The 25,616-nt window shown below is 39.0% G+C and overlaps 2 protein-coding genes and 1 pseudogene across 2 annotated transcripts; 1 reads left to right on the top strand and 2 right to left on the bottom strand.

Annotated features, from left to right (window-relative positions):
* On the top strand, positions 1-1,118 carry LOC145497150 (uncharacterized; annotated as a pseudogene).
* Positions 1,119-2,716: 1,598 nt separating this feature from the next.
* On the bottom strand, positions 2,717-6,121 carry LOC145496831 (uncharacterized). Its single transcript, XM_081476586.1, has one exon. The coding sequence runs from the start codon at positions 4,683-4,685 to the stop codon at positions 3,621-3,623; it is 1,065 nt and encodes a 354-aa protein (XP_081332712.1). The 5' UTR covers positions 4,686-6,121; the 3' UTR covers positions 2,717-3,620.
* Positions 6,122-8,907: 2,786 nt separating this feature from the next.
* Positions 8,908-24,536, bottom strand: LOC145496763 (uncharacterized). The gene is made up of 11 exons (XM_081476502.1): positions 23,756-24,536; positions 23,335-23,405; positions 20,866-21,619; positions 18,437-18,688; positions 16,364-16,456; positions 15,321-15,421; positions 14,104-14,122; positions 13,233-13,348; positions 12,437-12,482; positions 11,619-11,891; positions 8,908-11,074 (listed from the first exon to the last, which is right to left on the bottom strand). The coding sequence occupies exons 2-11, from the start codon at positions 23,380-23,382 to the stop codon at positions 10,761-10,763; spliced, it is 2,016 nt and encodes a 671-aa protein (XP_081332628.1). The 5' UTR covers positions 23,383-23,405; positions 23,756-24,536; the 3' UTR covers positions 8,908-10,760.
* Positions 24,537-25,616: the final 1,080 nt, after the last annotated feature.

Raw genomic sequence — 25,616 nt, 5'->3', positions numbered from 1 at the left:
ATGTACAATTCAAGCACCCAGCTTCTGCCGCGCAGAACTCGAACATGCAGCAACAGCTCGGCATCTAGGAATACATCTACTATTTTTGTAAACATCAACAATCACTCAGCCGAAACAAACACGCAGAGAATGGCTGAGAGTCAACGGCTTGAGGATGTGCCGCGTGAATCGGCCGGTGTAGCGCAAGGTCCAACACAACGACGAAGCAACAATCAAAGGGGAAGTAACAAGCGAAAGTCCTACACTGTCGATTTCAAATGAAAAGAAAACACTAGCTCTTTTGGATTCACTGAAATCATCAACAAATAAGTACAACACAGTTACAAAGCAACAAGGAGTCAACAGATCGCCGGTGTTTAAGTGGAAAAATAAAAACAGAAGCAAATTTCTTGTAGAACTGACTCTGAACAAGACGAAGAAGGTGGCGCAAGGCCAATGAGACAAAGAAGGAGGATCGCTGAGAACAGATCCCAACGCACTGATAAATATTTTCTGGCCTCCAATCTTTTACTTGCTGAGTTTAAACTACGGAGAGCAGCAGGAAGCAAAGTGTCCAAACTTTGGCTCAAAAAAAGAATGAAATCCAAAATCGAAGCATGCTATGGCGCAAAAGAAGCTGCAAAATTTAAAGGAAGCAGCAACTGGTTCCAGAGATTCAAGAAAAGACACAACATAGTACTGAGGAGAAGGACCAACACGAAGAAAGTCTGTGCAGATGATGGCCAGGATACGACCCAGAAATTCCACGGGGATTTGAGGAAAGCCTTGAAAACACAAAGGAGAAGAAACAAGTCCTCTACAGTTGACCCAAAGTATGGAAGATGGGTGCCTAAAAATAGATACAATGTTGACCAGGTTCCTCTCCCATTTGTAAATGAGCAAGATAAACCTACGACACATTGGGTGCTAAGCAAGTGTGGGTGTCACAACCATCATCTGGTTTAGATAAACGACAAGCTACCCTACAACTTTGTGTTAGGGTTGATGAGGAAAGAAATGTGAAGCCAGCTCTTATCTTCAGCGGAAAAGGGCGTGTGGCCACTGAAGAGACAGAAAAAGATGACAAGAGGGTAGATGTGTATTTCCAGCAAAATGCCTGGATGGATGTTTCGATGTAATTCTATATCATCTTCAGGCTGAGGTGACATACAGGTAGCAGAAATTTAAATACTGCGACCTGTATGTCACCTCAGTCTGAAGATGATATAGAATTATATCGAAATATTACAAGTACATCAACGATTCCTTGCATTTGTTGCCTGTATTATAGACACAGTGCATTTACTCGGTATCACATTTATTCTCTGTCAGATTGTTATTTTTGGAGTTTTTATTTGAGAACATAAAAGAACTGAAATGGAACCAAAAAAGTCAACTCAAAGTAACCTCTGGTTAGTGGGAGAGCGGGAAACAACATGCTTAATCGCGCGATAGATTCAACTAAGTTACATTTATATAACAATACACATTGCTTTACATCTAGTGGCTGAATGTCGACCTCTGTATACGCAAGATGACGGCCGGAATTCGAGGGCACTCCCTTACATCTCCATCTCCATCTACATCTACATCTACACTTGTTAAGTTGGTAAAATCATTAAGACATCCTTTATATGGGCTATAAAGGTATGTGCAGCCCCAAAGGGTTTGGTTTTTCGGGCGTTTTGGTCATAAATAGGGTATGGTTTTAGCACTCTAGTCTTTCATTGGGTATGCTTCTTGTAAGAAGCCTGTTTTTCATCATTATTAATAAGACCGTGAACAAAAGCCCTCCATAGCTTATGTCTAGGGCAACTGTTTCAGCCACCACAGTCATAAATGAGGTATCGAAGTTTTGGTCAGGTCGTAAAAACCGCGCAAATCTAAATCGTGGCGAAGTTGCTTAATATATATTAATCATGTATAATATCCCAGATTCTTGACTTTATTTATTGAACAGTGACGAGTTTTATTTTTGATGAAATGACAGAGAAAACCAGCAACTGACAATTTTTCTTTTCTCTTTTTTTAGTGTAATGATCTCTGTAGATCACACGTGACCTTAGTAATTACTGCCACCACACTACGCCGGTGAAATTTGAAAACGCCGCCTTTTTTCGACGGTCAGGCCTACCGTCCACACTAATCCGTCACGAAAATGGAGTTCTCGAAAACGCTCTTCAAACCGGAGGAATTTGAAAACGCCGGCTTCGCGTTTTAGTGTGGACGAAAAACATTTTAAAAACGGTGCTTTTTGAAAACGATTACGTCAAGATAATCATGTGATTTCCGTTAAATTTCCCTTAAATCCAAAATGACCGGTGACTGTTTCATTTTCAAATTCCTCCGACTTAGTTTGGACGGAAAACATTTGATGCGTTTTCAGAGTGAAAACTCCGTTTTCAAATATTTCTCCAGCGAAGTGTGCGTGGACGGGGCCTTTAAATAACTTCAAAATTTAAGTTACGCAAAAGCACACGAAACACTGCCTTGCTATAAGATGGCCCGAGTTAAAGCTGTGTACAGCTTCATTAGACATTAGTTACCCTCGAATTTACAGAGTAGCATTGCTGCTAATTTCTTCGAGCTATCTAAAGTTAGAAATTAGAAATACTGAAAGAAAAGTTATAACAAGGCTAGGCAAATAAATTTATGTAATATTGCGGGACAAACTGCTTAAACTCTTCTTTTCACATTTGAAAATCTTACCTCTATAGTAACTTACCGAAATACGTCTAATCATAAAAATTACATTTTCCTCGAAGTCTTATTACCAATTAATCATAAAAATTACAATTTCCAAGAAAAGAAGAATAGCGTCGTCCAATTCGGTCTGTAATCATACTCGTGATAAACAAATCGGACTCCCGCTGTGCGATCGTCCGATTTGTTACCACTTTTATGACAACAGACCGAATTGTACTCCACTCAGTCCTATTACCATTACTAATATTAAGAACTGGAGCTGAGCATTTATTTCCAGACCGATCAATAAAAATATTTTTTCCGGTTCGTTTTGAAGAATAAAATTTGTATAATTGAACGACATGCGCCCGTTGAATGGTTTTAAATTGTGACCGTCACAAGAAATTCAAAAAGACAAATAATGAAGACAAAACAGGATAAAATATTTTTCCGACCCTCATTAGCCAGTCGTTTCGAGAATATAATAAATTGTGATGACAGGAATAAAAATTTCGTAATTAATTTATTACCTCTTAGGCAGGAGTATTGCCGAAAATAATTGAAAAAAATATGAAATAGCGAAAAGATAGCCTTGCCCTAAAACACTGTAACCTCGTCCCTAGGCTCTCATTCCTCTTCCTAGGTTGAAAATACTGCTGCCCCAGTTGTCTCTCGTCCACTGTCACGCTTTTTTTAAGTGCGTCAGCGGGCGAGAATTTTAACGATTTTTCGTGCATCAGATAAAATAGAACAAACGCGAGGATGACTGTGTGCGGAAGAAGTAAAAGCATTTTCAACTTTTCCTGCAGACGCGAGCCATCAATTGATTACATTTCCTACATGACAAAAACAAGTGAGAATAGTGAACAGTGACTTCTGAATTCTCAGGACGAACTTCAAAGAAAACATTTCAATATTGCTATGAAAGAAAAGTTTCAATTTGAGATCAGAAAGGATCAAACATCGGTCAGCAAGTGCCTGTATGGAACAATAGGCTGATGCCGAGATACATTCACACAAAACGAAGGCGACTTTGAGTTTAGATAAGTCTTTGGACCCGTGTGTAACATTTCAAATATGACATGATTTCTCAGCATTGGTGGCGCTTCTTGCTTAATCCTCGCTATAAATTCACGCGATATTGCCGTCATATTTGTGGCAGACCTATCGTACTTTCGATGTTTGGGATTGCCAGCTGTGACAGGAGCAAAAAGGAGTGCTTGGCCGCCAAATTTGACCTCAACAGTTATCATAGTGTCTCTGTTACAGCAAAACATGCACCCGCGTTCGTATTGCGTTGGATAGGGAAGGACATGTTCAACAGCTCTATGGTGGAAAGCGTTGAAGATGGCATCGAAAAACACAGTAGGAAGAACAAGAGATGGTTCATTTATACCACATAAATCTCTCCTTTTCTTTATGACAGTGCTTGCGCCATGATGGACCTTGTAATCCAACACACCCACTGCTGGCTCGTAATCTAGCAGCCACTTTTCCACAGCTCGGAACGGCGACATCTTAGTCATGTTGGCGGGCGTAAACTCGTTGTACTTGAGAATGGTGTCGTCGTTTATAAATATGTAATAATGATATCCTGGTCTTCTATCCAATGCGGCAAAAAAGAGCACATTTCGTCCTGATGCAAAGAGGGTGTTGGGATCAAACAAATAAGTGATGTGTGATCGATTGTTATCTTGGCACTTGGCTCGGAAACTCAGCACAATCACATCACAGTTACAGGTTTCGGGATCGCCAATCTGAGAAGAAGAAGCCAAGTTTCGAGGAAGGCATTGCTCTGTCTCCGTGAGATAAATGAATGGCTTTTGAGTTGAACTTTTTGTTGCTGTGTAATCGTGAACTGGCTCCGAGTTGTAGACGAAAAATTGAGTTGAAGAATAAAAGTCGGTATTCTCACTAAATCTGATCATATCTTGTACCGTTTTTTTGGCATAAAGTATCATGCCAACGATTACAACTGAACTTAAAGCCAGTGCAATTAAAAAAACTCTCTTAAACTTCATTGCACTGTCGTGTTTAACAAATCCTGCGCCAGAGCGAGGTGTTTAACAAGAATCTGTGTGGAGTGTTCCTGAATGATTAGGCATGTTATAATGAGTTAAATTTGAATAAAATAGTTTCTGGTGTTTACGATCACTTGGAAACAACAGATCTTATACCACCAGCGGACAAAGGACCTGTCACTGTTTTTATTGACAAGACTGATTACTTTGACAAAATGGACGCACTTGTGTTAACGACGAACAAACTTACGAAGAACTTAAACGCGACCCGACGCCAGCACTTCAACGTAAATTTAACAGCAAAATACTTACGCTCAACGCTACTATCGACTGAGGTGCTCGGTACCTCAACCACCGAAACTTTACGGACTACCGAAACTGCACAAACCTGGTATACCGATGCGACCTATAGTGTCATTCTGTGTGTCCCCTACGTATCAACTGTCTAAGTAATTGACGACAATACTGCAACCCCTTACTGACAAATCAAGACGCAAACTGCAATCTACGGAGAACTTTATTGACGCTGTTAAGACAGTACAAATACCTGACGACTACAAACTTGTGTCTTTTGATGTGAAATCACTGTTCACCAGTATTCCACTTCAACTGGCATTACAGTGTACCGAGACCGCTATACAACAATCTACTGTTAAACTACCGTTACAGACAGAAGACATCATGGACTTACTGAACCTTTGCCTTGCATCGACTTACTTTCAGTATAACGGTAAACACTACAAACAGTTGCATGGAACAGCCATGGGGTCGCCTGTTTCTGTTGTTGTTGCAGAAATTGTATTGCAACACGTGGGGGAACGGGCCCTTGCAACTTGCCGACAAACGCTGACGACACCTTTACCGCCGTTTACAAAGACGAAATTGACGATTTTCACGATCACCTAAACAAACAGAACGCCGACATCCAGTTTACTGAAGAGATCGAAGAAAATGGAAAACTCCCTTTTCTAGACTGTTCGGTAAACCGCGACAACAACGAATTGCAACAACAACGAATACAACAATCTACTGTTAAACTACCGTTACAGACAGAAGACATCATGGACTTACTGAACCTTTGCCTTTCATCGACTTACTTTCAGTATAACAGTAAACACTACAAACAGTTGCATGGAACAGCCATGGGGTCGCCTGTTTCTGTTGTTGTTGCAGAAATTGTGATGCAACACGTGGGGGAACGGGCCCTTGCAACTTGCCGACAAACGCTGACGACACCTTTACCGCCGTTTACAAAGACGAAATTGACGATTTTCACGACCAACTAAACAAACAGAACGCCGACATCCAGTTTACTGAAGAGATCGAAGAAAATGGAAAACTCCCTTTTCTAGACTGTTTGGTAAACCGCGACAACAACGAATTGCGAACGACAGTGTACAGAAAACCGACGCACACCGACAGATTACTTGACGAATCATCCTACAACCCGACTTCACACAAAGCCACGACTATAAAGACTTTGACGAGACGAGCGCAACTAGTGACACACCGGACAGCTTACTTGACGAAAACAGATACCTTGAAAGTGTTTTTCACAAAAACAACTACAACGCTGACTTTATTAGACGAAACATTTACAGACCCACTGAAGCTGACGCAACGAACAGGAACCCAACGCCTGTTACTACAGTGACTATACCTTACATCAAGGGTACTTCTGAGATCATCTCACGGATCCTACAGCCCTACAACATCCGTGTAGCCCACAAACCTACAACTACGTTACGACACTTACTGACCAACGTGAAAGACAGGGACGAACCTAACAACAGACAGGGAGCAGTTTACAAGATCAAATGCTCCGACTGCCAGGCTTCCTACATTGATGAGACTGGCAGAAACCTTAACACGAGACTCACTGAGCACAAACGAGCCACGAGAAATGGTGATGCCAACAATCACATTGGCTGGGACTCTGCTCAGTGCTTAACCTACAGTACAAATTATTTTCAACGACTGACTCTGGAAAGCTGGTACACTAACCTAGAACAAACGCCACTTAAAAGATGCCAACAACTACCGTCGCCTTACAAACAACTTATCCATGACGGAAACGAAACCGGCAAACGGACTTCCAACAGACCGACTTAATTTGACTAACAATAGACGGACCAAAAACCGACCAATTTGACTAACAATAGACGGATCGAAATCCACCAATGACTGATGACAAACTTTACACAAGTCTTTCGGGCCAATACCATCATGGCTGAACTGACCAATCATGTTCAACGGACCAGACTTGTAACATCATCGACTGACAAACACTATTCACTTGACTCTGAAGACGACTTCCGCTCAGGTTGTCGAAACGTCAGTCACCAGCAACAGTTCTTTTCAGAACCACCCTCACCCGGACGATCCCACTATACGAACAAAAGTTAGAGTCGTCGTTTTCAGCGCATCGTGCCATCCAGCTCGTTATAAATGGTAAAATGGATTATGATTAATGACTTCTTTTCAGAATAATAATTCTTTTTGTGGTTGAAATCTATCATGGAAATTTGGATCGAAAAGACCTCAGGGCCAAAAATAAAACCGGACATTAGTTTTCTTAGTCCTGGTGTCATGTTATTTTGATAAAAGTGTATACCCATTGGTAGGGATTTGGAGGGAATAAAGACGGAATACCGATTATATTATGTTGGAAGTCAGTCTTGCCAATCAGAGGACTCTAAAGTTTGGGTTGAAATCTCTCACTGTAGGGAATGGTCTGAAAGCGAAATGCTCCGAGTTTTTGGCAATTCTGGCCTGGCTTAGGGTGAAATAATTAAATTTGATAGTAAATGATTTTGCATAAAAGGAGAGACACTTTCAATTTACATGCACTTAGAAAGTTTTTGTGACTGTTGTAGCAAACAAAGATTAAACTCCTGCCGCGATGTCCCAGTATAAATCCCTAATATTATAGCTGCTAAGCAACATTAGATATTCGGTAACCATTTAATTTTCACAAGCTATTGTTAGAACATGTCTACATGTAAATTATTCTTATACCATGTTATACTCCATTCGGGGTATTTTAAATTTGCCCCGCAAAATACCGATATAAAGATAGGCACAACCTCTCTGTTATTTAGTAACTATTTAGTAACTGTTCACACAGTTATCAGCGGTTTGTCATTCTAGCTACGTGAAAGGGTCTAGATTTGTCTGCAGACTGAACTGCAACAACACTAGTTATTTACCGTTTGAAAAATAACACGTGATGCATACTACTGATGTGTGTATGTAACACAAACTCTCATTTTGAAAAATTCAATCATCTTAGTCCAATCAGCCACGAATTGTCAAAACATGGGCTACTGCTCAAAGTATGTGAGATTCTCGGAATTGTTTTTTTCAATTAATTATTTGGGGCCATAGCTGAAGTAATTTTCCCAAAATTTACTTACTCCCTTTGTGTTTGTCGAGCCGTAATTGAAAGAATACTTTCTGCACAAATTGAAAAAAAAAAAAAAAAAAAAAAAAAAAAGTTGTAGGAGTCCTTTGACCATCCAGTCGACTTCTGGACACAGTGGAATTGGTATTTGTTACATTCCTTCCTAATCACGGTCAGTCACTGTCTTGGTCCAAATTCTATCAAAAATCGGCCGGTGTCGTCTTTCCAAACCGGCCAGAGGCCTGGGGCAGAGGGTGATGTGCGGCGCGGTATTCGCAGGCCAGCACTTTTCCTGATTGTTGGTTCTCAGTTGAATGGCGCATAAACTTCTTCACCACAGCAAGGAGCTAAACCAATTGCGCACTATATACAGCGGTTTTCACTTGAGCATTGTCGATACTAATTCGCATTTTCTTTGGTTATTGCATTGCTAAGCTACGCTACGGGCTTAAAAAACTCGCGCCCCTTTGTCATGTATGGCCAATCAGAATTCAAAGCAACGCTGATCGTGACGCAGCGTTGCGTGACAGAGCGAGGGCCTGGACTTATCGAGACTCGCTCGCACTCGTTTTCCCGCGCTTGGCGCCAGCTACATGTATTTGCTAAGGAGTTATGATTGGCCGAATTGGTTGTCGGCGTCCTTTGTGATTGGCCAAAGTAATTCCTTTGGCTTTCACGACGCTGAAAATTAAAACTGTTCTAATCACACACGCTTTTCTTCACCGGTTTAGTCATCTCGTAAATAGAACCGATCCACTTATTCAATGCAATTACAATATTAGGAAATAAGAAATAACGTAAAACAAAACCTGCAAACTGAAAAAAAATTATGTTTATTAATAAAAATTTGACTTCATTACAAAACACACTTATTGTGCAAAATGTTCTGTCGTACGGTAGACCGGCTACAATTCAAAAATGTCTAACTATACTCTTACGTACGCGATATCTAAGTTCCGAATTGGCACTGGGACGAGGTTAGCCTTGCCAGCGGTTCGTTTTTCCCGCGTTTGTCCTTAGACACATAGTGAGCCGCTAGTAGACTGGTAACGATAACGTTTTCTCCTAGCATTCTATTTAGATAGTATTTAGTTAGTAGTTGACAAACGGAGGTCGTTTAAAGTCATTGATAAAATCCTAAAACAGCTAACTAAGTCGATAAGAATAAATTTATTAAAATTACGACTTAATTATTTATCTATAAAACAGCTATTTTATAGCCGAGATAATATTTACTACATGCAGACAATCGTTAAATTATACTTCACTAAAACATAATCTTTAATTTTCACCCACCATTTGGTCAATCGAGGGCTGGTTTCCAAATCATGGATGCCATTTCAAAGCAATTTAAAAACCCTAGCCAGATAAAAGTTACTATATTATTCAGCCAATTCCAGCAAACCCATTTAAACAGAAACATTACATAGTTTTACCAAGTAAAAAAATATTTATCGTAATCGATTTGCATCGTTCATGTTTAACAAAAGCTTTTATTTTATAATATATATAAAAATATATGGTCATGTTTCCGATTTGCCTTTTGCCTCTGGGTCGGCAAAACGAGTCTTCATATGAAAATGTGTTTTGCATGAAGGTTCATTTCCAAGTAATAGATTTCTGCAAACACAGTAAGTAACGACGTATTTTTGTAAAAAAAAAAAAAAAAAAAAAAAAAAAAAAAAAAAAAAGAACATGACCGCATCTTTATGACAAACACGATGCAAACACTCCTAAGTAGTTATGAAAACACGAGCAGCAAGCGAGGCTACACTTAAACTTCATAATTCTTCTCAACTTTACCCGGTTAGGAAAAACAAGGATACCTTTATCTAGTTATTTATTGAACTTAAGTTTGACCAAGTACGCCTGAGCACGATAACAAGAAAATACTACATAAAATATCGTTCAATTGACAAAGTTGCTCAGTAAAATATACTCTGAAATCTTCTGGACTAATCAGCTATCCTGCTAGCAGAGTCGCAAACAGGCTACAAACAAACTCGTTCAATTTTTGAACTCTTGCACCGGCATTTTTCGAAGATGCTCATTTTCAGTATGCATAAAAATCCCTAAAATTTAAAATGTACTATACATGAAAATAGCTGTAAGGTGTTTTTTGTTAAAATTTCCTGAGGACAGATTCTCTAAGGCCCCACTCACACTACGCCGAAGAAATTTGAAAACGCCACAATCACCGGTCATTTTTGATTGGTGTTTAGGAAAACTCAGTCAGGGAAATCACGTGATTATCGTGACATCATCGTTTTCGAAAAGCTCCGTTTTCAAAATGTTTTACGTCCACACAAAAACGCAAAGCGGGTGTTTTCAAATTCTTCCGGCTTGAAGAGCGTTTACAACAAGCTCCTTTTTCGTGACGGATTAGTGTGGACGGTAGGCCTAACCGTAGAAATAAAGCTGCGTTTTCTCCAGCGTAGTGTGGACAGGGGGCCTTGTGGCAAAATTTCACAGGACAAGCGCGTGCTGATACTCTATAAATCAGCATCGATTTTCTCCTTACTGTTTATGCAACACTATTTCTCACGAAGGTGAACAGGTCGTTAATTCTCCGAGCCAAAATCAGTGAAATTTTTTATGAAAAGGATAAAGAGAAGTTACGAACTCACACATTCATGAACAGCTGAGGCAAATGACAGCGTGTCTGTTCTTAACTATGAGGTTTTCTCTAAAGACAGAACAGAAAGATGCCCAAGTAGTTCTTTGATGATATCAAACCGCCGTATGTTGCGTTCTTTTAACGTCTTACAAAACTCGTATACGGTTAAATCTGGGTTGGTCGCTTTAACGTACGCAATTGTGGTTTTCCCGGCGTCAGGACTTCCTTCAAGGGAGTCTCTATCAACTTCGTCCATGTCGTATTTGATAGCAACTTGCTTCCACCCGCCAAGTCCGTGGATCCTCTTGGTAAGCAGGGTTTCAACCTTTGATTGAGTCTTGTCATCAATCTGTCTAAGGCATTTGTAGTCTGAAAAAACACAAAAAAGTGTTAATTGTTTTGTTGTCTGGAATTAACTGCTAGGTCTGACAACCCAAAGATTTCCGACCAGAAATACTACCGTGGTTGTCGCAGTCATTACTTTCCAACATTCCCTGACTTTTCCCCCATTTTGCCCCTGATGAAAATAAAATGCCAGATACAGTTGCAGCTTCAAGCCTCCCCTGACAGTCGTCCTTTTCACCCATTCATTAAGACTAAATACGTTTTCAGAAAAAAAAATTCTCCTTCTTCATTAAGAAAAAAAGAAACATCATTGGAGATCACTGTGATTCCAGTCCAAGTGTTTCTTCCAGCCTTCAATGGTATTAAATCAGCCGTGTGAAATTATTTCAATTTTTCCTGACCTTTTTTCAAAATGGCAATTTTCCCTGATTCAAAATAAAATTCCCTGAATTTTCCCTGACGACGAAAAACGTTTTTCCCCGACCATTTCCTGACCTGTAATAACCCTGACTCTGGAAGGGAAGAAACATTAGTTTTTTCACTATAATACAATTCAGACAACACTGACCCATTCCATCACGAGGAGCAACATCTAGTACTGCAGCAGTTGATTTGATACAATCGGCATTAGCGTCGCTTACGTGACACACATAGCAGCCAAAGTCACGCATCTCAACACAATCCAACACTAGACTGGAGCTATTTTGACCTTGCATTTCAGTACCATCTTTAGCCCACTGATAAAATACTTTCTTATTTCCCTGCACGTTGCACTTGAATTCCACTCTTGAACCTTCTTTTTGTCTCTGATGCATGGGCTCCACCTCAATCTTAATTGGTTCTGTAAAACAAACAAACCAAGAACCAAACAAATAAATAAACAAAACATTACATGTATATTTTTTTTATATTTATTTTTTTTTTGGATATTCAGTGGTCGTTGTAGAGAGGTGGCTGTTATGGGGAGGTAGGGATGTACCGTGACACTTGATTTTTTTCGGGAGTGTAATATTTGTTTTTAGCGTATGTTAAATCAAACGTATCGATAATACAGAAAATTAACAGGAACAGAGACCAACGAAGCGCGGAACTGATCAAGTTTGGTGACCTTTTGCAATAAAAAAAAGGGGTTTTGTATAAACTGTTCGTCAGTCGTTGATTAACTGGCCGTTGTCGAGAGGTAATTTTGGTTTCAGTGGCCATTGCCATTCTGAAGAGGTGGACGATGTAGAAAGGTTAAAATAAGAGTGAATGTATGGACTGTCCGCCGGGACAAAAAAAAAAAATGGCTGTTGTAAAGAGGTGGCCGTTAGTGAAGGTTTGACCGTAATTTATTTTGATAAACTGGTAGCATTTGTCACATCTTCAGAAGGGTAAGGAACTTACCAGTGTATGAGGTTATATGATCTCTTCTCCGATCTTGATCTGGATCCTAACACGACACAACGAAATAATCATCTGATCAGAAACTCGCTGCAAGTGCAGTACATGAAATCACACGTGACATGTAGACAGCGACAGGCCCGACCGAGGGAGGAGGGAAATTTGAATTAGACCCCCAAGGGAAAGGACATCAAGCTGAACGTGGCTCAAGTTATACATAGGTACTATTTTAAAAATTAGAAGGAATTTGCTACAAGATGAAATCATTTCAGTACATTACATTAGAAAAATACAATTAAAAATAACAACACTATACATAGGCAAGTACACGATGGAGGCCCATCGTGGGGCGGGGAGGGGGGGGGGAGAAGGAGGGGGGGGGGAGAAGGAGGGGGGGGTGTCTGGCTACCCACATTCCGTTAATTTTGGCCTTTATATCCCGTATCCCGTTAAAAAAACACTTAATGAATGGTCCCGAGGGGAACAGTGAATTTTGTTTCCAGAGAATCTCTTGAGGGAAACAAAATTCACTGTTCCCCAAGGGACCAGTCAAAACACAAATAATCACTTTATTGACAAATGGCATGCAACAGCGGTCAACATTTTGCGGGTAACAGTGAACTGTTTCCCGTTTGACGTCAGAGTTTTCGCACTGTTGCCTGCTCGTGGCATTTGGCGGTAAACAGTGTCATTGTTAGATGTCATGTGAACTTGCCAATGAATGGGCGTGCTGTAGCGGGAAAAACGCCAGCTATATAACAAAATGTGCTGTTTTTTTTTTTTCAATCAAGTATCATACCTCTGTTCTAACAAAAGAATAATCTTGTTCTTTTTCAGGTAGAGAAAATTTTCTTTTCAATGCTTTGAAACTTAATATTGAGCCACTGCGTGTTCTAGGTTGAACCTCACCATTTCCTAAGACAAAGAAAAAAATAAATAACATAAGATAAAAATATCTTAATTGACCACTCCCCCAATGGGGCTTTTCAGGGCCAATGAAACCAAATGATGAAACAAACAATGCAAATGAACATAACATGGTTAAAAATCAAAAACTGGCAGGAGGCAGACCAGTTGTTTATTTACAAGCATGACCGAGGAGTTGAAGTAGGGTCTACCGAAAAAGAACTCCAGCTAAGTGGTCAGAGCGGGACTTGAACCTGCGACCTCTGGATTTCAAGTCCCTAACCACTTGGCCACGCTTCCTCCATAAAGTTTGCACATGAGAAGATATTTTTATTTGTAATTTAATCTGAGTGGTTGTATGGGGTACACACATACATAATATTAACACGGTAATTTTAAAAACAGTCAAGACACCTCATTTTACCTTTCAATTAAAAAAAATTACGGTGGTTTGATATTATTGCATGGCGTAGCCCAGCCTAGCCCATCCCATAATATTTATGCATAATATCCAATCATTGAAACATCTTATATACATTCAAGTACAGTACATTATACAATTTGTATTAACAAGATAATAGCTAGTTCAGTCAATCTCTCAAGTCTCTCTCTGACTGTTTAATACACCCAGCTCCTTTGTTTTTCTATTCACCTAATATTATGATTTCTACTTGCAGCTTTTTTTAAAATACTGGCAGCACATTATATTAATTTTACAGGCAATAGAATCCATTCTAAAAGTGTTAACTCAAATTATTGCTTACCTTGAAGTTCATCTGGATCCTAAATGAGACAAAATATTGATTTATCAAAAAGTACCTAAACTAATAATAATATACTAATAATTACCTAATATGTAGTCAAATACAATTTAATTGGCATACATTTTCCTCACAAGACTACTGAGGCTAATTTCACTTGCCCACTGGGTCACTGAAGTTCCCTTTTCACCCGAAGGTTAAGTCTGCATACGAGCCTAGTGGCCCACTTATCCCGGTTTCAGTAGCAAGAAGTGACTAGGAGTATTTCTACTCCCCCCTGGATGGGATGCTAGTCCATCGCAGGGTTACCCCCAGCATTAAGTTCGCCGGTACCCATTTATACACCTGGGTGGAGAGAGGCACCGTGAGAGTAAAGTGTCTTGCCCACACAATGTCCCCAGCCAGGACTTGAACCTGGACCACTCGATCTGGAGACGAGTACACTAACCATAAGGCCACCTCACCTGCTCAAAAACAAAGTTTACTTACCCCAGGAAATTGGACCTGGGTTGTTTTTACTGCAATAAATAATGTCTGATTTGAACCTAAAAGGTTCATAGCCCATTGCAAAAGTGTGAGAGGACTGGGACGAGTTTCTTATATTGATTAGATTGAAAATCTAAACATTTCAAATGAAATGTTACTGAATGAAAAGCTACCCAGTCAAGTTTGAGAGTTTTCAGCGGAAAATTGTCCAAATGGGAGCCTTGCAAAAGTTGCAAAATTCCATCCAACCCTTAAAATTTTACCCAATCCATACAAACTCTCTGTTTTAGGTGATATTTGAAGAGCTATCATTTTGCCATTTTCCTTCTCTAAATACTTCTATTCTTGCTTAAGACACTCAAATTTAGTTGATCTTTCATTTGAATATCTTAGTTTTTCAAACAAAACGGAAAACAACCATACTCTTTGCCAGTCCTCTCACGTTTTTGCAATGGGCTACTGTAGGTATACACAGGTATGCAGAGGGATTGAAAGTGGATGCAGTGACAGGAAAAACAAGCAAGAAGACAAACAAACAACAAAAAAACACCAACGATATAATTCATTATTGTGATTCATGACATTAAGAATTACAAGATTGGATCAAAAAATTTTTATGACCCATAATAATATTATTATATTTCCTAGCTCCCAAATTAATAATAATAATTATTATTATTATGCAAAACTCATTATAATTATTATAATAAGTGCTGGAAATATGCATACTGTACCTCTTCCCCTAATGGCTGGTAATCATCCTTTTCAAGAGAAATTGAAAATTTTCTTTTCAATGCGTCTAAACTATGACTCCTTGATCTAGACTGTCCAACATCTACAGTTTGAAAGTATTTAAAGAATGTGTATTAGTAATGTAAGTAGAGAGATCAGTAATACATTAACGCGTACACATAGGCCACACGAAGGCCACACAACGTTTCCGAAAATTTCCTGAAAGTTTACGCAGATTTTTTGAGATAACTGAAGATAATGCCAAAATGTACAAGGAATATCCAAAGATGTTTCAATCGTACACTGACAGATTCAAGCACAGTTGAAGGGTCAAACATGATATCAAACATTATGCCATCAGTATCATCAAATTGAAATTGTTGTAATTTTAAACGTATCCAATTACAGCTTTTCTCAGGGCTGGAAATCCATTTCTCAAGCTCATTTAATAATTCATCAAGTTCAAAAAAGGAAATCATGACCAGGACAGTGTTTGAATAATCTGATCTTAATTATCATTAGATTTTGATGACTTTATTTAGAACTACATTTTCTCCTAAGTTCTAGTTTGGATCAAGAAGATACACTGTATAATTTATCAAAAACTCAAGACAGTGTTTGACCACATTTCCAAGTCTTTACCAAAAACACAGTGCTTGTTCTGTGTTTCTATCGAGTCTTAGTATCTACTAGTGTTCTATATATCATGAATGCCTTTCTCTGATTGGCTATGCTACTCACTATCTATTCTGTTATAGATAGTGAGTAGCATAGCAGTGTACACTTGTTAACAAACTGAGAACCACTTCTTTGCATTTTTGAGCTGTCTGTGAGGAGGATTTAGATAAAGTTTTGAACAACTAGTAGATTGGTACTAAAACAATTAGATTATTTGCTCTCAATTTCTATGCGTGATAATTGATTCGGGCTGCATCCTCATCAACTATCACTTGATAGAAGTCTTGAGCTCATAATCTAATTGTCAAATAGAAAAACAATTTTAAACCAATCAGCACATATTTTCTTTGAGCTATTTTCTAATTACCTTTACTGTCTTGTCCTTTGTAATTGAATCCTTCATCAGCTGCAAGTTCATTGGGATCTAGCAAGCTTTCATTTGCACCATCCTTTTTTAGTACTGAAAAACCAAAATCAAACAGATTCAATTAGTGTTTACATCAGTTTTAACAAATCAGAGCAGTCAGCTACATGCACATTTGATGTCTCGGCTTGAATAACATAGGCTAAACTGAACAGTTACTCCCAGGGGAACTCCTGCATAAAAGGGACAGGCTGAGTGCTCGTCAGAAATTTTGAAAATAACCCCTAAGAGGTACCAAGATCCTGTTTTGTGGGCGTGGCTTGAAATTTTTTTCTCCCCTAAGAGGTACCAATTAGACTTACATAACACATTATCTCCTGTCATATTTTTTCAGCTCAATGCCCTAACAGGTACCCCAAAAGTTCCCGCTGTGGACCTTTTGAGGCTAAACATCCTAATTGGAGACACCAAATCTGCGTTTTTAACACCTAAAAGGTACGAGGAACATCCCTGTCATTTTTATATGGGAGTCCCCCCCCACACCAGGCAGTGACTACACCTTATAATTTAAGTAACAAATAAAGAAGCCTAAGCTGTGTATTACACTGTCAGTGATAAAACATGACAGGCATTTGAGAACATGAGGGAAATGTAGAAAACACGAGCCACAGGCAAGTATTTTCTACATTTCTTGAGTGTTCTTAAATGCCCGGATGGTTTTTCTTCATTTGCTTTATGATATAGGCAAAAAACAATAAACCACACTTTTTCTATGTTTTATATTCTGATAAAACATGAGTTTTTTACTGATCAGAGTGTGGGCAGGGTCCTGTCTACACATTATAATCAGTGATAAATCATGACAGTAGCCTACAGATACAGTGTAGATCACTGCACTTAACAATTAATGTATTAAACAAATTTGTTAGTTTCTAAAGAACCTGTTGGGCTGCACAAGGAAGGAAAAACCCCAAGTCTGATTGCCCAAGGCAAGTAAATTATGCTCTTGGGCAAGTGAAAATGGAATTAACTTTTGTGGTCCGGTGGGTAAGGAAAATGATAAAGAACAAGACCAGGCCTACATTTTTCCACATTTACATGGAGTACTTGGAGATCACACGACTGTGAATACCTCCGATAATTAATGTGCAGTTCCAGCTAAAGCAAGCTCGGTCTGTAATTTACTCAGTACAAGTGTTACTCTTTAATATATGAATGTGTAATACTAACAGTGACTATGATTAAATGTTATTTTAAAACATTTGTAGGTCTGGTACCTAGTGCCAAGTGATGGTTACCAAGCTAGGCGCAGTAGCCCAGGAGTGTGAGAACCATGATTATCTGATCGTATCTAGTTTTAATAAAACGCCTTTGTAGTTTTAGCCTTCGTCCGTCGTTTATTATACATTCTTAATAAGGATATTAAATAGTCAAAATACAATGAAACCTCTATTAAGCAGATCCCCAATTAAGCGTACACCCTCTATTAAGCGGACACTTAGCCTGGTCCCGAAATTAACTTCTTATATTTTCCTTTATAATGAACCCCTATTCAGCAGACACGGACACTAAAATAAATTGTATTTGGCTACTTTTGATTGTTAAAAACCTCTATTAAGCGGACACCGGACTGAATTGACAATGTGGCATTGGATTACGTCCTAGAAATAGTCCATTAAATGTACCTGTATTATCGTTTATGCAAAGGGCATTATTACAAACAAATTAAAGTTTGTAACTGAAAGGTAATGAACTTGAACTTTGGATAGCTTCGTTAACAACCTGGAACTTTATTACAGTACAGAGGAACTGTTGAATGTTAATTGTTAACAAACATTGCACAATTCTTATAAACCTTTATTAAGCGGACACTTGGGAAGGTCCCAAGGGCGTCCTCTTAATAGAGGTTTCACTGTAATCATATTGTTAATAGCGATAACTATTATTAATAATAGACAAATATTGATACTGTCTAATTATGATTACTATAATTATAAATTATATTAGACTTGTTGTTAATTAGATTCTACTTGTAAGAAAAAGATTGCCACACTGATCTATTAAATGAATACTAACCATTGTTTTGAGTTTCTTTGCTGCTTTGTCGTTTCAAACGACGCTTGTTTCGCACAGCGATAACATCAGGCAACTCATCCACTTCATCATCTGTCTGTTGTGGGGTTGCTGAAGGTGAAACCTCTGGGGTAGCTGAAGGTGAGGAAGCTGCATAACCGTTATTCTGTAATGCTTGTACTCTTGGATCTGTGGCACGATATACTACTTGAGGTAGCTCAGTAGTAGTACTGGTATTGTCATAGTTTCCTTGGGCTGAAACAGATTGAAATATAATTATTTAGTCCAGACTGATGTAGTAACCTCATGGTTAGCAAGCTGGACTTCAGATTGAGCAGTCCAAGTTTGAGCCTGGCCAGGATCATTGGGCTGCATTCTTGTGCAACACATTTTACTCTCATACTGTACAAATCAATGGGTTCTGGCATTTTAATGTATAAATGCTGCAGAGGGTAACCCTGTGATGGACTAGCATCCCATCCAGGGAGAGTTAGTCTCTTAATTGATGTTATGGAAACCAGTAATAAGCTCTGACCAGTAGTATTAACCACTTCAATGGCTCAGTGTTGAACTTTTGTGAGCCATTATTATCTATGGTTGAGTGGTTTTTAATTAAGTGTCATAAACTTAAAGTAATCATTCTGGCCCAGCGGGGTACTCACAGTATGCATGGGGGGGGGGGGGGGGAGGGTTCTAACTTTGTTTTTGGGTTGAAAATTTACAGCCTCTGTATCTTTTTGGGTCAAAAGATCTGTCACATATTTTTTTAGGTCTTTAAAAAATATGTGTATTTTTTCGGGTTTACACATCTTTGAGCAAAACTTTTGTTGCAATCAGTGAATCAGAAAATAATTTATTCACTCAAACTTTCTTTCAGCAACCTGTATCTTGTTTTTTGGGCAGGAAATTTTGATGCCAGGTATAATTTTGGGTGTGAAATTTCAGGCTCATGTATTTTTTTGGGTTTGCAGTAGGAAGCTCTGTCAGACCCCCCCCCCCCCCCCCTTGTCATGTATACTGCAAGTACCCCCCTGGGCATTCTGGCCTGAATCACAATTTTAAGGCGGATTAGCGGGCTCTAGTGTGATACACAAATGCGTGTGAACAAGCGCAAAGCGCGAGGTGAGAAAAATCTGCCTGTAGTCACACCATTGTTTATGCTCTTCCAATCGTTTGCCTGGCGAATAGTTTTTGATTGGTTGCTTTAAGCTGCGTGACATCAGATGCGAGAAAAAACAAAATATGTTTAATTCAGGTGACAGGCCTACATGGACTCCTACGGCTCGTGACATTTCTACATTTGCCATTCTCTTATAAATTCCAGCCTCTCAACCTTTTATTTCGCTCTTCACTTGTTTCTGAAGAGTACTTTATGTTGTGTTAACAGTATGATGTTTTTAAAAGTAGAGTAGAGCTGTTGGACTGTTAGAGGTCACAGCTCTGCATAGTTTCAGGTGTTATCTAGTATCGCTTTTTAGAGCTTGACACCTCTGTAGTTTGCCATACATGTGCCAAGTAAAGTGTTGTTTGTCTTGCCTCATTTCTATTGCAGAAAGATATGTTGTATCTCTTAAACTATTCGCTCTGGAGGGACAAAGTCGGTGATCATCAACGTTGATTATTTGCATTCTATATTGTGATGTTGGGCCCGGTTGTTAAATTAAAACTGTATTATATTTAGCTTTGTCCGGCATCGCCAGAGACTGCTGTAGTGTTACTTCGAGAATCTTAGAGATCCATTCTGTGTTGTCATGTTTCTTGCATCCAGAATTTGTTCGAGCTTTTCGTCTCCTGAGCTCGATGTTTAGATCTGTTTATACATGTACCTCCTTTGTTTGTTCTGGCACCACATGATTTAAATTTAGGTAAACTTAGATGTTCACGACTGTTGACTGTTTTGCGTCTGTATAAACTTGTAAATTGGTTACTTGAGACATTTTATTGCGCCAGTAAATTGAATTGTTTTGTTCTCTCTCATTCTTTCAGGCCAATGATTTCAAGGGGGTGGTGGTAGAGCATAAACAATGGTGTGACTACAGACGAATTTTTCTCACCTTACGCTTCGCGCTCATTTGCACGTGCTTGTGTATCACGCTAGAGCCCACTAATCTGCCTGTTTTGCAGGCTAGAATGACAATAGGGCACAAACGATGGTCAGACAGTTAATAATTAACCAATCACAACTCCAAGCAGATACATTTAGCTGGTACCAAGTGTGAGAAAAGGTGTGTAAGCGAGTTACGATAGTTGGTTTTTGTTGTATTCCGGATTGGCTTACAAAGTGGTACAACAAGTTTTTTAAGCCAATTACTTAGCATTATTGTGATGCAAAACTACGTAAGGCAAAATAATGTAAATAATCAAAATTAATGAAAACTTCTTTAAAGATGTACAAGGAAGACACTTTTAATTACTTAGCTACGTGTGCTTACCAGAGCTTCTGCCTGTTGTAACTGCTTTTCTCTCAATGTCAGGGACAATACTGTCTGTACTCTTTCTTCTCCATATCCGATTCTTCCTCTTATAATAAAACATTCCTGCCACTATTAGAGCTGCTAAAGATAGACCACTTAGTATACTTAGGATAATAATAGCAGGATTACCACCGTGGTGATTTGTTGGGTGAGATGTTGATGTCTGCTTGGCTGAAGCTGGTGAATGTGTTGTCGACGGCAGATGTGTCTCAGATGTTCCTTGGGTTGTCTCTGTTGCTGCTGAACTCAGAAGAGGACCACATTGCTTATCCAGCCTCACACTACAGTGTCTACCTGTAACATTGAGGCCTTGCTTAATACACTCTGGTTGTTCCTCGTCTTTTCCGTCAAAACAACAGTATGAGCATTGCTGGCAGGTATGAGGCACCTTCTTGGCCAAAAAATACCCTTTCTGGCAAGTTCCATTACAAATTGTGTCCGAGATTCTTGTACAAGGAGCAGCTACTATTTCAAGCTTTGCACACTGCTGACAGCTGTAACAAGGAGCTGAATCAAGTTTGTCTGAAAACGTCCCATTAGGACAAAGCTTGCAGCCAATATTACTGGGTGGATATGTAACTGACTGTCCGCACGCAGGATACAATCCATAACCAGGATGGCACGTATCACAATGTAAACAATATGAAAAGCTGCCATTTGTCACAGTATACTGGTTTTCACCACAGATAACTTTGCTTTGCACATGTAATGTCTAGTACAAAGGAAAGTGAAAAATTATGTTAACTTAATAAAGTGAAGCCCACTTTATGGTCAGGTTGTTGGTCACTAATCCAGGGACAAGCTGAAGTTCAACATGGTGTTGGAGGGTGATTTTTTTTCCTGTTGCATTAGTCATTTTGCTGTGTATATCCTGGGATAGGAGTGCTTGATCACCTACAGTGTAATGTGACCTTAGAGTGGGCCATTAAACAAACATCTTCGTCTGGAGGATGGGAATTTGAACAACTGTAGCACTGACCACTTGCCTATACATGTAGGTTAATTGCCCAAGGGTATTAAGGAGATGAAGTTTTGAATTGATCTGAGCACCATGAAAGGTATTGGAATAATTAAACATCCCAAAAGTATCAATAAAAACCAATATCGGAAATCAATTGATTCAATCTATAGATATCAATCGCCAATTGCTATCGAATGTTATCGGCAATCAATAACAACCGAACTCACTGAAAAATTTCTTTATTGATAGCTATTGATTGGCAAAAACCAATAACCACCACCTGCACTATTCAAAGATGACTTTGTTATTGTTTAAAATAATACCTGGAACAACACAAGACAGGAGTTTATCTTCAGCATGTTCTCTGTATTTTTATCTCTTAGAACTTTCTTTTTGGCTCTTAAATTACTTTTGTAAAGCACTTAGAACAGATCTGGATAGGCGTTATAGAAATATCTATTATTATTATCATTACTATTGTTAAAGTCCAGGTGGAGTGATCCCTTCTCCAGGCCCCAGTTGTTCGAAGACTGACTGGATAATGCTATCCACCAGATAAATCACTATCCAGTGGAAAAGTGTGAAGAAAACAAACCACACCATCTGCTGGATAGTGATTTATCCAGTGGATAGTGTTATGCACCTTTTGAACAACACAGTCAGGTCTTCTGGGGTCTAACGCAGGATCTTGACATGATGTACAGATGTAAACCCTAAAATGTTTCGGTTAGTTGTCTCTGTTCTTGTTATTTTGTCGATGATTGTAAAAGATACACAGGCTATGATAAAATGACTCAACAAAACCAAAGACAAATTTTGTAAAACATTTTGTCAGTGTTATTTGCAAGAGGACAAAAATAATTTCCGATAACAATTGATGATAATCAATACCAATTGATGAATCAGTCGCTATCGATTACTATCAGCAATCGATAACAATCAATTCACAACTTTTTTTCTTCATCGATGGCTACGAGCAATCAATGTTAATCAAAGATTGAGATTGATTGTTATTGATTAATATCGATTATTGGTTTAACAAGTGACTATGCCCGGGATATCACACAAACCAAGCAGATAAGCAGTACTAATCAAACAGATTTTAACCCTTAAATGTATTGACATTTACCCTTGTTGCTCTATATAGGGGGAAGCCCTCCCATAGGATGAGCCAGTGCAGATTTGTACCACATAATATGGTACATGTATTTGGTTGTAAAGACTGTAAAGATACTTGCTTGCAAGTAAATGAATATAAAGTGCAGATTACAATGTATGTCTCCGAAATCAAATGTCTTGATCTAAATTTAACGAGTAACTTCAGTTAACAGCCCACCTAATTATAGACTGTCTAATACACTGGAATATGAATTACAAATAAAGCTAAGGGCTATTATCAAAACAAATTTAGGACTAAGATCAGTAAACTGCTATTTTAAGACCTTTTAAGTACTGACATTACTTACTAAGGAGCCACTAAAGGCCAGTAAACAAAACAGAACTGTTGGCCGCATTCCACTCTGTAAGAAGATAATAGCTGGAAGAGGGAATCAAACGTGAAGTAAGTAACTATAATTAGAATTAGAAAATTCCATCGGCTCCTTCGGCATGCCAGATGAACCGCAACACTTCAGTAAAACATTGCACAACTGTCAAATAACGAAGTACAACGAAGACAAATTCTGAACGAACATCGATCACCTATTGACTTCACTTCATCTAACTTTTCGAATTAACTGTTGAAAGCGTGAATTTTTGTACTAATGACCTTACTCTTCCAGAAGTTTGATCGCATCTGTTACGTCAGCCACATTTGATTAGATCTGATGGAACCAAAATACCGGCGAAAGCCCAAAATCTACGAAGATGTACGCAAAAACAGATTACCTGGTGAATGATAAGCAAAAGGAGCAGTTTTCCTTTCCAATTCGAGTGACAGACTCCTTCAAAATCAGCTGAGTTTGCAGGTAATATTATGGAGATGAAGGGACTCCATTAGCAACTCAACTACCAAACACCGTTTGTCGTCGTACCCATATCTCGCGCGCCATCACAATGGGTCAAGGTTCTCGAACCCCAGGGGACTCCTGATCGTGTCCGTTCTGGATATTTCAACTTATGCAGGAGTCAATGTAAACTCCCACCGCCCCACCCCTGGACAAGGTGGGGATTTGTTACAAACATTAACAAATTTCCCTCACCCTGGGGAAGCTGTCCGCCTACCAAAGTCCTCAAATGCTCAAATGCTCCCACCATGTGGGGCTTCCCTAGCCTGAGATATATTGGATTAGGAGCCTCAAAAGCAAGAACATTTAAGCAAAGTTCTGTATAACAGAATAGCAATACTACATAACTAGCTGCAGTAGTCAGTATAATCACTCAGTAAATTGTCTTAATAATACTCCCTAGCAGAAATGGCCATTAAAAGGGCATTTTTTATTGTCAAAATCATTAGTTACGCATACAAACCAGTGCAAACCCCCTCTCAAACCCCTTAACCTGGAGATGACGGTTAAATACAAACATTTTCCAATCCTCCATCGCCTCGGAGATGCGGTTTCCCTCAAATCCCCTTCTTTTCCCGACTAATTCCCACCTTGTCCCGGGGTGGGGGTTTACATTGACTGAAGAATACAAAAGCAGAAACCGACACAACGTAGAATGATTTTTTTGATCGATCTACAACCTGCAATGCAGCCTAGATCGAACGGGTCACTGTGACACTGACATCGTTTTCGTTTCGGCAGGGCATTAAAGCACTGGAATTTTAGCTGCTACGATTTAGGTACCCCATCAATGGATCACACCGAGAAAACAATGCCAACAGGGGCAAAGGGGCAAAAATGATACCCTATTCACAGGCGGACCACTCCATGTGTTCGTAGTTAATAATTGCTTATATGAAACGAACAGAATCTATGAGGGTTATGAATAAAGCTCTGAAGATTGCATATCTAACTTACATCTCGGTCTGAATATCCCAATAAAGTTAAATGAAACGTTAATCGACTCATGTGTGGTGTTTTTTCGCCTTCCTGGGCCGTCTGAAGCGTCTTTTTACGAAATTGCTTTTGGCCGGATACCGGTAAGACGAGTGAAGGAGACCTCTCTATCCGGCCAAAAGTAATTTCGTAAAAAGACGTTTAAATTTAAAATGTCTCTTTTGTGCAAAAAGAAAACGATGAAATTAGAAACAAAACCTCAGAGAAGAAAGATGAAATTACCCTTGGTACTCTGCACTGTAGGTGTACTTGCTAAGAAGTTAACAGAAAATTAAGGATTATCTGAAGGTACTATCAGCCACACTAGGGCAAGATGTAATAGGCCTTATTCACGATAACCGCCATGTTTGTTTTTACATTATAATGCAAATCATGCACGTGATTTCTTAAGGGGCAAACAAGCTAAAATCGGCAAATTTCAGCTGGTCTCTTATCATGTCTGATAATTTTTTTCGTATCCATGCTTTGGTTTCAGTATTGGGGTGAAAATATTCCAAGTTTTACAGAATTTGGGCGCTTTTATAAAAAGAAAACGTCTCGCGTAGTTAATAAGTCAAGTTATCAAAAAACTTTTTCAAACTTAAATTAATAATAAAATCATTATTCCATAACTTGGCTCCCAAATGTGATATTGGTGCAGAGACTTGACCACTTAGGCAAGCCGATTTTAAGAAAAATGGGAACCATTTCAATGTTTGCCCACTGGCGGACAACGTGGCTAATTTGCATTATAATACGAAAACCAT

The sequence above is a fragment of the Orbicella franksi genome, chromosome 9 (genome assembly GCF_964199315.1).
Source record: "Orbicella franksi chromosome 9, jaOrbFran1.1, whole genome shotgun sequence".
In the NCBI taxonomy this organism is placed as follows: domain Eukaryota; kingdom Metazoa; phylum Cnidaria; class Anthozoa; order Scleractinia; family Merulinidae; genus Orbicella; species Orbicella franksi.
The sequence above is the reverse complement of the archived record's forward strand: the minus strand, read 5'-3'. Positions and strand labels throughout refer to the sequence as shown.

Excerpts from the sequence above, each read along its gene's own strand:
- LOC145496831 (XM_081476586.1), bottom strand. The coding sequence starts at position 4,685 with ATGAAGTTTAAGAGAGTTTTTTTAATTGCACTGGCTTTAAGTTCAGTT.
- LOC145496763 (XM_081476502.1), bottom strand. The coding sequence starts at position 23,382 with ATGCGGCCAACAGTTCTGTTTTGTTTACTGGCCTTTAGTGGCTCCTTA. Across the intron at positions 15,422-16,363 it reads CAAAGGACAAGACAGTAAAG|ATGTTGGACAGTCTAGATCA; the intron begins GTAATTAGAAAA and ends TTCAAACTGTAG. Across the intron at positions 12,483-13,232 it reads ATTCTTTTGTTAGAACAGAG|GATCCAGATCAAGATCGGAG; the intron begins GTATGATACTTG and ends GTGTCGTGTTAG.